The following is an 11,288-nucleotide window of genomic DNA, read 5'->3' as shown; positions in this document are numbered from 1 at the left end:
GACTTGCTTCTGAGTAGGCGTGCGTAGTGCTGAGCCCTCCTTCCCCTCATGCACCTTCCCCTCAGGTGTCGCTACTGCGCCTGCGCTGCTGAGTTCGCCCCCACAGGTGTCGCTAGTGCGCCTGCGCTGCTGAGGAGTTCTCCCCTTCCTCTCAGGTGTCGCTAGTGCGCCTGCGCCGCTGTGAGGCGCCTTCCCCCTCCCTCTCAGGGGTCGCGAGTGCGCCTGCGGCGCCAGGCCGTGCTGATTGGCTGGCAGGCCCCGTATATAAAGGCGGCGCAGGCTCTGCACGGATCTCTTGTGCCGGCCGCCATCTTAGTGTGTTCTGCGCGCAGTGCTGCGTCCCTTCCTCTTTCGGCTCCCTCCCTCTGTACGCTCCGCCTCGCCTTCCCGCCATGGAGGAGAACACCGACTACGGCGCCGCCAACAACAGCAACAATAACGCGGGCTCCGGTGGCGGCCAGGAGGATTTCGCCGAGGGCTCCAAGATCAACGCCAGCAAGAACCAGCAGGACGACGGGTGAGGGGGAGGGGCGGCGGCCTCGCCGGCGCCATCTTGGCCTGTGTGGGAGCGGGTGGGAGGGGCGCGACGCGCGTCACGTGACCGGGCTGTTCCCTCAGGATTCCCTTTGTGCCCCCTCCCCTTTCCTCCTTCCCGCGCGCGCTCTGGCTGGGTGGGCGGGGCCCGGAGTTTTCTCTTCGATGACGTAACCGACACCCTATCGGAGGCCGGTGGGCGTGGCCAGCTGGGATCATGAAGGCTGCTGCTGGTGGCGCGAGCGCAGTGGTGGGCGGAGCCACCTGAGTCCATCTAGAGGCGGGGAGGGGGAGCTAGCAGCTCCCTGGGCAGGAGGGGGAGGGGCTTGCCCTCTTCTGCTGGGCTGGGGTTGTAGCAGAGGCTCCCCAGACGCTGAGCCGTGGCTCTGTGGGGAGACCCAGCAGTGGAGTCCTCATGGAAAAGCCCCACCCTATACAAAGCGTAGTAGTGGCACAGGCACCACTGGTGGTACTTGAGGTGGTGTCTGGTGGTGCTCACTGGACCCTGAACCCAGCAGCGAGACTGGGAGCACCACAGAAGAACATCAGAAGAGCCCCACTGGGTCCAGCGAAGGCCTGTCTAGTCCAGCTTCCTGTATCTCATGTGGCCCACCAGATGCCTCAGGGAGCACGCAGGACAACAAGAGACCTGCATCCTGGTGCCCTCCCTTGCACCCGAGGCAGCTCACTTCTAAAACCAGGAGGTTGCACAGACCCATCATGGCTTGTAACCCGTGATGGACTTTCCCTCCAGAAATCTGTCCAATCCCCTTTTAAAGGTATCTGGGCCAGATGCCATCACCACATCCTGTGGCAAGGAGTTCCATACACTAACTACATGCTGGGTGAAGAAATAAGTTGCGGTAGGAGACTTGGCTCAGCAGGTAGAGCTCCAAAGCATGCTTTTCATGCTAAAGAAAGTCCTCCTGTCCACCCTGAGCTTCTTATTGGTGTTTTTATGCTTTGTATCTGGCCTCCCAACTCAGTTGTAACTGTTGATGTCATTGCCAGTTATTTCCAGGGGTACTTCAAATAGGCAGCTCACGTAAAGTGGTACGGTGGAGGATGAACATTGAGAAACAGTGATGTAGCCCTAATGGGGGTGCTGTGGCCAGTGACTCAGTAGGTCACGGGAGTTGCCAGCTGAAAATGTTTGGGAACTGCTGGATTATAATAAGGTGGTGGTACTACCTCAGTTCCAAGGAACGCAGCCGAGGCTTCCATCCACTCCTCTCGCATATAGCTGTGTGGAAAGTTGCCATGATCCCCCCAATGAGGCTTTGTGACCGTATTGGAGTCATGACCCACAGATAGAAGAACACTGGTTTAGTGGTTGATGCTGGGTTGTGGTTGGGAAGACTTTGAATCAAAATGTTGCTTACCCATGAAACTCATTGTGTAAACTTGACCTGGGGTTCCTGCAATTATAATGGGGTGGTAAGAGGTTACGGGTGTTTCCCTGAGGTCCTTTGAAGAAAAGCAAGACAAAAATACAGTTTTTTGAAAAGAGCTGTACCTGGTGTCTTTGAGTTATTCTACAGCAGCATTCCTCATCGTTTCCCTGCTGTACTGCTTTGTATGGTCCACCTATTGGAAGTACCACCAGAAGTAACTGGTGATGATGTAATTGTCAGTAACTTCCAGATTGAGAGGCTAGAGGCAATGAACAAACACCAGTAAGAGGTTCAGGGTAGACAGAAGGGTTTTTTCAAACACACAAAAACCTGCTGCTGTGTTACTGGTAGGCAGGTGCCTGAGTCCTGTGTATATCACCAGACACCATGTCAAGTATCACCAGTGCTACCTGTACCACTGGTTGAGAAACGCTGCCCTACAGTGACCTTGTTTTTCCATCAACTTGAAGACCAACCGAGAAACCATGTAGCTGCAAGTGTGTGCAGCCTACCAGTGAACAATAAATGGCTTACCAGAAGCAGTATATTTTTATAAGATGTTTTCTGTTGCAGGAAACTGGTTCCAAGGAACTCTTAGGCCAGTGTGTTTGTGATAACTTCCATTATCCCATCCTTGAGGTTTTCTCTTGAGTTGTCAGCCTGGCTTGAGGTGGTGGAGCAGATCTGTACCTAGCTTGTTAGGTTACAGTGTCTTTAGTTTTACTTGACAGTTTTATCTCCTGGTGGTTTTAGATCTGCTATAAGTTGGTGCTTAAGGTGGAGCTGTGAACTGAAATCTTCTGTTGAAATCTTTCATGAATTTGTTAGTTTCTATTGCTTGTCCTCAGTGTTTAGTATGGGAGTAGCACTTAGGACTATCTGGCTTCCCAAGATAATGTATAGTAGATGAAATGGCATGATAAAGCATAGTGGAATGGTGCTTATCACTGGACTGACTTTATTACAATGTTAGTGTGTACATAGTTTACAGATACAGAAGTGAGGCCTAGAAGGTGATGAAATTGCCATCATGCTTGATGTGGTTGGTCTGCAAGATTTCAGTTTGTTACAAACTTGCCCGAGTTCCTATACACTGTACAGCATTTCTCTCATAGTGGTTGATTGTTTCAAGAGCATCCATGTAAAGGAACTGTTCTTCATCAAGACAAGTGCCTCTTTCTGAGAAAATGTGTACTTTTAAGCAAAGCTATTTTTCCTTCTGTATTATATGATCTAAAATCTTGGGGGTTAAATCAAATAACACTCCTACATACATACAGGTTGGATTATGGAGGTCTGTACCTAGTTCAAAACAGCTGGTTCTTGCCAGCCTATTGCACTTGCATGAAAGCCCCACCAAAGGACATACTGTGCCAGTGGAGAAACATACAAAGGTTTCCTTCTCTTGGTAAACTGCCCTCAATCTCAGGGCAACTTGTGTTTACTCGGGAGCACAAACCCATTCTGACATGTTCATTTGAAAAGGGGATTTTACTGCAATCATCCAAGCTTCCAGATAAGAATGGTTAATAGTGCATCTATCTCTGTACTTCAGAGATTGTATTGTTCTTGTGGAGTGCATTGACAAGAATTTACCATAAAATGCTTCAAGACACACAACCTGGGGAGGGGGATATCTAATGAATAGAGGTGTTTATTTCTGATAGGAGGATTACAGCCTAAGTCTTTCTGAACACAATTCTGAGTAGAATAAACACCATTTTTCAAACACCTCTACTAATAAAACAGTAACCGCAGCATTTGGTATAATTACATACAGCACATAATTACACACAGGCCTAGCACAAACATTTTTTGTTCTGGTGTTAAGGCACCAAAATTTGTATTAGGCTGTATAATCTTGTTTTCCTTAATGGTAATCTGAAGGCTGTCCCTGTAAAACAAATTGTATAATTTTTAAATTGCTGCTTATGGCTGAATTACAAATACAATGAGTTTTTCCAATATATGTGACCAAATAATTTGGTTGTGGTTCGTGAGCAGGAATAGTATAGCTTAACTGCACCTTGCTTAACAATTTTTATTTATTGTAGTTGCTTTATAGGACTCTTAATTTTGCTAGTCATTTTTAGTATGCCAATAGAAAGTCAGGGTATGTGTCAAAGTATAATTCCACTGAGTTTGTGTTCTTTCATTGCAGAAAAATGTTCATTGGAGGCCTGAGCTGGGATACAAGCAAGAAAGACTTGACAGAATACTTGTCTCGCTTTGGAGAAGTGGTGGACTGCACGATTAAAACAGATCCTGTCACGGGGAGGTCTAGAGGCTTTGGGTTTGTGCTTTTCAAAGATGCTGCGAGTGTTGAGAAGGTATGTAAACATAGCGCAGATATCCACAGAGTCTTTCTGCATATTGATGGGAACTTTTCCTCCTCTGAAGATAAATTTACGTGCATGTCTTCTAGGTCTTGGAGTTGAAAGAACACAAGTTGGATGGCAAATTAATAGATCCTAAAAGGGCAAAAGCTTTGAAGGGGAAAGAACCACCCAAAAAAGTGTTCGTTGGTGGACTGAGTCCAGATACATCTGAGGAGCAAATAAAAGAATACTTTGGTGGCTTTGGAGAGGTAGTCCAATTGTTTAATAGAGGTGTCTGCTTAGCATTAATTCAAGGGCTTGCTGGGTTGCTATAACATAACAGATGGTTGAAGGTTGCTTGTGTTGACCTATAAAAAAGCTGGTCTGAATGTGTTTTTTTGAATGAGTAAAGTAAACCCCACTTCCCTTGACGATGATGTTCCTTTCCCTGTTTCTGTCCTTGTTCCTATCCTGTTCCTGGAACATGGTAGGACAGGAACAAGGACAGACAAGAAAACCATAGGAATAAATGAGAGCAATAAGGAAACGTGTAAAGGAATAGGATTAGACTTTTATCCTATTCAGTTAAGTTTCTAATCTTTCATGTCTTTCCCAAGTGCTAATCAATAGTGGTTGCATACTCAGTGTGCATGTTGCTTTAACAGTAACATAATTAAAAGTTAATTCCATACCTCAAGAAATTAAAAGATTTTATCAATGCAGGGAGATATGGAGAAGAGGGAAGGCAAGGGCAATGTAATCAATGCCTTAAAAGGTGTTAAAAACACTCCCGGTTTTCATGGAAAACCAGAACTTGCGTTTTTTGATACCTAGTTATTCTGAGCCCAGCAGAGTTTACCTCTGGAGGGTGGAGGACTCCCTCCCATATCTGTGGATTCACGTATCCGTAGGGGGTTCCGGAGCGGAACCCGTGTGGGTACGAGGGCATGCCTGTACTGTAATAAGTTAAATATTTGGACAGTAGGAAAGAATAGAGGTGGTACAGGAGTGAAGGTCACAAATGGTACATACCAGGAAATAAGAGCAGGAAGGGCAAGGCAAAATACTGTGGTGGTACTGGTAGAGGAAGTTAGTGTTGAATCTGTATATATTTATAGCTGTTAATGTGGATTTCAGATTGAAAACATTGAGCTTCCCATGGACACAAAGACAAATGAACGGAGAGGTTTCTGTTTCATCACCTACACAGATGAAGAACCAGTAAAGAAATTGTTGGAAAGCAGATACCATCAAATAGGTTCTGGCAAGGTACTACTCTTTGGCTAAAAAGCTTTGATATGTGTCTCTGATGTGCTAGTGTTAAAATTAAGTCCTTCATATACCTGGTAGTAAATTATGCAATCTGTTTTCTCTTAGTGTGAGATAAAAGTAGCACAGCCTAAAGATGTATATAGGCAGCAGCAGCAGCAGCAGCAAAAGGGAGGTAGAGGAGCTTCATCTGGTGGGCGAGGTGGTTCCAGAGGACGTGGCAGGGGTAAGTGTGTGAGATGGGAAGTTCCTTTTTAATTGCTAAAATGCATGACCAGGAATAGGGAAGGTGTGATTGAAATTACTTGCCATAATAAGCAAAATGAACTAATGGGCTGGGTGCAGGGGAAAGGGACTGACCATATTCTCTGTTGCATAGCTCTTGTCCTGGCAAAGGCACATGTTGAGTAATAGAGCTCAGAAGTCTGCAGTGACTAAATAAGAATCAATTTGGGAAACCTAATTGTAAAATGTGGGTGTCTTTGTATTTCATGTTGAAATTCTAACTTTCATTTAACATAGGAAAAAGATTAAAGCTTTCATATATGGTTGCCTCATTGTAGGTCAAGGACAAAATTGGAATCAAGGCTATAACAATTACTACGATCAAGGATATGGAAGTTATAACAGTCCTTATAGTGATCAGAGCTACAGCAGCTATGGTGGATATGATTATTCTGGGTACAACTACCCAAGTTATGGCTATGGACAGGGATATGCTGACTACAGTGGTAAGAATATTTTCACTCAATTTAGCATCTAGTGCAGGGGTCGGCAACCTTAAACACTCAAAGAGCCATTTGGACCAGTTTTCCGGAGGAAAAAAACCTCGGGAGCCACAAAACCCTTTTGACAACTAAAATGAAGATAACACTGCATGTATAGTTTTTTTTACCTATATGCTCTTATAGGTCCCATTTTTATAATGTAGCCCCCACTTGTAGCTTTTAGTTAGTTTTGTCATACATTCTTGTCCTGTGTTTTGCCTGATTCCAAGGCCAAGCTCTGCCTGGAGAATTATGCCCACTTTAAGCAAATTAGCTCCCATTCTTTCTCCCAACAAATGACCCTGGTTCTGCCCTGCAGTCCTGCTGGACCCCACCTCCAGGGTAGCTCGCCTGTTCAACCTGCAGAGGTCCTCTCTCCTGCCAGCAGTCTCCTGCCACTACAGCAGACCCTGGGTCATCAGCAGGTCTTGGGCACAGCAGCCACACTTCAAACTCCAGTGTCTCCAGCAGTCCATTAGTCACAAAGTCAGTCAGAGTATCCAGGGCAGAGTCCAAAGTCAATAAGCCACAGTCCAAGGTCAGATTCCAAAATAAGTCGGTCAAATCAGAGTGTCAAAGTCAATAAGCCAAGTCAGTCTCTTCTCCTGCATCCAACCTGCACTCATTCTACAACCTCAGGTTATATCCCTGAGGGCCCTATTGCCTTCAAGTGGCTGCAGCTGTGCAGCACACTCTGCTGGATGCCCAAGCCTTACCCTTAAAGGGGCCACAGCTGACACCACATCTACCTCCTCAACAGATCTTCCAGGATTCCAATACATATGGTGGTTATGACATCTGCTTATCTTACATGGATACTAAAGAACTCCCCCCACCTTCCAGAGGCACCCTGCTGGAAGGAAAAAAGGACACAGACTCCAGAGGTGGGGAAGAGAAGAAGCCAGAGCTGGAGGGGAAGGTGGGGGGGGGCAGCCACAGGCCAGCTTCTGCCCTGCCTGCCCTCCTGCCTGCCCTCCTGCCTGCCCTCCCTCACTCAGGCTGCAACCCTCTCCACACTATCCTGGGAGTAAGCCCCATTGGCTACAATGGGACTTCTGAGCAGACAAGTTGGTTGGAGCTCTTAGGTTGCAGTCCTCTCCACACTTTCCTGGGAGGAAGCCTCACTGACTACTTGTGAGTAGACCTGCATAGGAGGGGGCTGAGGCTGCAGCCCTCCACACCTTCCTGGGAGTAGCCCAGGGACTACAGCGGCGTTTGCTCCTGAACAGACCTGCCAGAGGGCACTGGCTCCCGCTGTAATGGGGTTTACAACTTTCCTGGGAGTAAGCTTCATCTGCTGTAATGGGGCTTGCAACTGAGTAGACACGCATAGGAGCAGGCTCCAAGGCTGCCATCCCAGGCACCCTTTCCTGGGAGTAAGCTTCATCTGCTGTAATGGGGCTTACTACTGAGTAGACACACAGGATGTCTCCTCTGCTGTGGAGGAAAAGCCTCTCCTTGCACTGAGTGGGGACCTGTTCAGGGAAAGGCGGGCTCGCAATGGCTGAGGAGGACATCCTGCTGGAGAGTTGGGGAAGGGAAAAACAGGGAGCTTAAGCCTGCAGAGCGGGCAAAATTGAAAAGGAAAACCAATGCGGGGCAGGTGGGGGTGAAGGGAGAGGAGGGCAGTGAGCTGGGGCAGAGGGAAGCAGCCTGCCCTCCCAACACAGGTGCCTCCTGTCACCCCCTTTGCCACTTTCACCCGGAGGAGCCGCAGCAGGCAGCTGAAAGAGCTGCATGTGGTTCCAGAGCCGCGGGTTGCCGACCCCTGATCTAGGGGCATATCTGTACCATAGTTGTATATAGCTTTAACTGTTTCTCCTTCTGGGGTCTGTGTCTGGGTGAACTCTATAAATAGAATCATCAGTATCTTCTACCTCTTGGAGTGTTGTGTATGGAGGAAGGGGCAGAAATGCTATTAGACTGGTGTAAAAGTTTTGGAGTGCAGATAATTCTGTAACAATCCTGATGCTGGCTTGATGTACCAATGTTTATTTTGTATCTTATGATAAAACAGCTAGAATGAATATTTTAGTAGAATCCCATGTGACTTTTGGATCACCACTCACAGAAGTGTTGTGTGGGACCCTAAGGCTGTGAATTTTGTCAATTTTCTCAACAGGACAGCAAAGCACATATGGAAAGGCATCCCGAGGTGGCGGTAATCACCAAAACAACTACCAGCCATACTAAAGAAACGCTTGAGGAAGAAACAGGTGTGTATTGATTTGAAAGCATTGCCTTCCCTAAATCTAATCTAATTTAAAGATCAATAGACAAATGAGTAAAAACAACTTTCTTGGATAGCCTGAATTTTTAAAAATTAAAACGTGTTGAAATATGTGTTTTTTAAAACTCTTTGCCTTAAGTGTCTATAGATCTTTAACTCTGTAAAAGGTGATTTCGCCGTCCTAGTACCTCAGAGAAACATAAGAGTTTTTCTGCTTACATTGTATGCCAGGTGGCGTAAAGGAATAATTAATCTTAATAGCAGTGTTAACCAACAGGTAAAGTACTGAAATGGGTACAACTTAAGCAAAACAAGATTGTTGTCTTCTAACTCTGACATTATACCTTGTTTGTACCCGCCAGCGGGAACTTCATTGCAGGCCGTGTGTCACCCTGACCACGTCTATCTCTGGGGGTCGCACGTTGCAGGCAGAGCGCAAGGCATACACCAGAAAACGCTGTCCTGTGGTATGGTCTCTTCCAACTTCATGTACCAGCGTAAAGATTAAAGTGGAAAACTTCAGACTTTGGCTTCTTTTTAAAAATCTTCTTTGAAGATTTAAGTGTCTTAACTTAAAATTTTTTACAGGAGTTAAAGTGCATAAATGCCTTTACAGCTTAATCATTTTTGGTCTTCTGTTTAGTGTTGTATATCAATTGTGGAACCTCATTTTAAGTGTTCGTTCTTTAAGATTTAATGCTTGCTTTTTTCTTTTATAGCTATTAGTGAAATCTACAAACCAAAACGAACTTTTAAATCTGGGAACATTAAAGATCATATGCAGATGGCAGTTTTGTGTTTGATTCGCCTGGCTAACCCATTTTCCTTGGTGTGTTGCCATTTTCTCTTTCCCACTAGCAGTTGAAGCCATGAAAGGCTTTTTCGCAGCTTGGTTTTTTAGTAAACCAAGATTTGTTTGCTGAGTTCTTACAGTTCTTTGAAACGGCTCCATTGTTGAGCAGAACTGGTACATCTGGGCGTATAATTGGATCATCAATATTTCATGTTGACAGACACATGCATATGATCTTTAACAGTGAAGCAAGGAATAAATAGAGGACTTAAAGCAGTTCATGAAAATGGACCTTTTAAAAATGCTTGTAAATGTTGCACTGGTCTCATAATGATTTTTGTTTTGGTTTCATAGGTGGAGATTACAGCAAAGCCATCTTGCAGAACATCAGGAATGACTGGAGGGTGGTCTTCGTGACAGGAGATTATTTTGTAAAAGACTTTGTGTACGACACAGCAGTGTCCAACTGTACATAGTGGCCGACTAGTTTTTCTTTATGGTTTTTACTTTTTTGTCTTGTCATCTGTGTTATGACACCAATGTGGTTCTTGTGTTTATACAATTTTTATTTGTATAATTTTCATGTTGAATGACTCTCAAAAATAAAATGCTTACTTCTGTGATGGCTGCTTTCTGAACTTTGGGAATCCTGTGTTCCTCCTTTAGGAGTTAAAACTCTACTTATTCTGCCTTTGGCAAATGATTTCAAGGCAGTGTTGTGTGTCAAAATGGCAAGGTTTTGTGTGTTGTAGAATGTACCTTGAGCTTAAAGTGCAAGAGGGAGATCTGCATGTACAACATGGCTTGTTTTTAAGTGACAGTATCCCATGCAACATGAATAAGCTCCATGAGTTTTAAAACAATTTATAATCTGAAGGGAGTTTGTTCTGGGAAGAAGTCAGCACAACCCCTTGATTGTGAATGAAAGGGACTGCTGACATAGAATCAACTCTGCTTATAAAAAAAAATAAAGGTCATGTCTTCTAATAATGATCCATCGCCTAACTTCTACATATATTAAAATACTGTAAAATGAAACTTATCACCTTGGATGTATGGCCAATTCTGGAGATCTGGTGAGGGCATGCAGTTGGAGAGAAAATATTAAAGCAAGTACTAAAGATGCCTAACTCCCTGTTGGTAAATGATGGGTCTGGTGCAGTCTATTGGTGTGAGGGCAAATATACTTGGAGGTTTTGTTTTAAAAACTCTGGAATTAGTAAATTGGGAGGATAAATTTCTTGACTGAAATTATAATTTTTACTTGACAAAGAGTTTTTTTTTGGGGGGGAGAAGGGAGTATTTGGTTCTTCTGCCTGCTGTTGGAAGCAGTACAATCTACCAGCAGTAAGTTGCATAACTGGGATGCAGTAGTTTAGTCTTGCTAGTCAAAATTTGAGGCATATGCTCTGAAGTTACCGAAATCTGGTTGTAGTTAAGACATCATAAGAATAGGATTGTTAAGGTCACTATATGGCCTTAGGGTAGCTGTTTCTTCTTCCTTCAGCTACTCCAGTATGGGAACATACTTGCCTTACAGGCTTGTTGACAAGTTTATCGCTAAATAATGCATGTGAAACATTGAATCCTTCAAATGCTAACTTCAATGAACAGGTTTATAGAGCAAAGGTAGAAAGTAGTCAATGACAATCTTCAGTCAAATAAAAAGGAACACTTCTAAATGACTACTGAATAAGCATTTCAGTTCTTTAGGTACCCAGTAAAGCAAGGGCAGGCTGTGGGTGACTTGATAAGTCTAGTTTGTAATGGGATTTATGGAAATAGAGGAGGCATTTAATTCTGTGCTGTGGCAAAACTTGCACCAAGGAATAAATGGTCTTTGAAAATGTCACCTTTAACTTGGACTGAACTTTTGGCAGTAACACCAAGGGTGCTATAGCCTCACCGCCTGGCAAAGTGTGTAAGACCTGCAGGTTGAACTTACCTGTGTTTAAACGTGTTCTGGTTTGAATAGGAAACTTT

General features: G+C 44.7%; 1 protein-coding gene across 3 annotated transcripts; it reads left to right on the top strand.

Annotated features, from left to right (window-relative positions):
• The first annotated feature begins 306 nt into the window (after window positions 1-306).
• HNRNPDL (heterogeneous nuclear ribonucleoprotein D like) lies at window positions 307-9,928 on the top strand. Of its 3 annotated transcripts, XR_010794659.1 has the most exons (9): window positions 307-517; window positions 4,090-4,258; window positions 4,354-4,515; window positions 5,384-5,515; window positions 5,624-5,741; window positions 6,079-6,246; window positions 8,405-8,498; window positions 8,875-8,979; window positions 9,660-9,928. XR_010794659.1 is itself a non-coding variant. In XM_066631876.1 (8 exons), the coding sequence occupies exons 1-7, from the start codon at window positions 393-395 to the stop codon at window positions 8,473-8,475; spliced, it is 945 nt and encodes a 314-aa protein (XP_066487973.1). In that variant the 5' UTR covers window positions 307-392; the 3' UTR covers window positions 8,476-8,498; window positions 9,660-9,928. The 3 variants fall into 3 exon arrangements, 1 of the variants encoding a protein (XP_066487973.1); XR_010794658.1 differs by having other exon boundaries at window positions 8,405-8,979; XM_066631876.1 differs by lacking the exon at window positions 8,875-8,979.
• The last annotated feature ends 1,360 nt before the right edge of the window (window positions 9,929-11,288 follow it).

The sequence above is a fragment of the Tiliqua scincoides genome, chromosome 6 (genome assembly GCF_035046505.1).
Source record: "Tiliqua scincoides isolate rTilSci1 chromosome 6, rTilSci1.hap2, whole genome shotgun sequence".
In the NCBI taxonomy this organism is placed as follows: Eukaryota; Metazoa; Chordata; class Lepidosauria; order Squamata; family Scincidae; genus Tiliqua; species Tiliqua scincoides.
The sequence above is the reverse complement of the archived record's forward strand: the minus strand, read 5'-3'. Positions and strand labels throughout refer to the sequence as shown.